The 333-nt window shown below is 47.1% G+C and overlaps 1 protein-coding gene across 1 annotated transcript in view; it reads left to right on the forward strand.

Moving 5' to 3' along the window:
• Nucleotides 1-24: 24 nt before the first annotated feature.
• The window catches only part of COLGALT2 (collagen beta(1-O)galactosyltransferase 2), a gene marked incomplete at its 5' end in the record, with an annotated part of 5,814 nt that continues 5,505 nt past the window's right edge, over nt 25-333 (forward strand). The window contains one exon of the mRNA XM_010019958.1: nt 25-102. Within this exon, the coding sequence (XP_010018260.1) occupies nt 25-102 (78 nt within the window). The remainder of the gene's footprint in view (nt 103-333) is intronic.

The raw sequence follows: 333 nt of genomic DNA on the forward strand, positions 1-333 counted from the left end.
TGCTGGGATCTCTCCTCTCTTTCAGTTGATCGCCCGCCCATTGAACCCTCTCAGTATGTCTCTGTACCTCCAAAGCACCCTGACAAGATGGGATTTGATGAAGTAAGGAACTTATTACCGTCTTCCCACTCATCACCTAGAGGACCTGGGTTCTTCCTGCTGCTGAGCTTCTAGCCATTTCCCTCAGAGTAGATTATCTTTTCGCATAGTTACCTCTTTCCTGATTGCTCATCTTGTGGACTTAAATCTTCTGCAAGGAGAAAATAGCCATTTTTGATTTGGGAAGAACTGCTGAGCTCAGGGGAGCAGAAGGGAAAGGGCTCAGGGAATGCT

The sequence above is a fragment of the Nestor notabilis genome, unplaced genomic scaffold (assembly GCF_000696875.1).
Source record: "Nestor notabilis isolate BGI_N333 unplaced genomic scaffold, ASM69687v1 scaffold10688, whole genome shotgun sequence".
In the NCBI taxonomy this organism is placed as follows: domain Eukaryota; kingdom Metazoa; phylum Chordata; class Aves; order Psittaciformes; family Psittacidae; genus Nestor; species Nestor notabilis.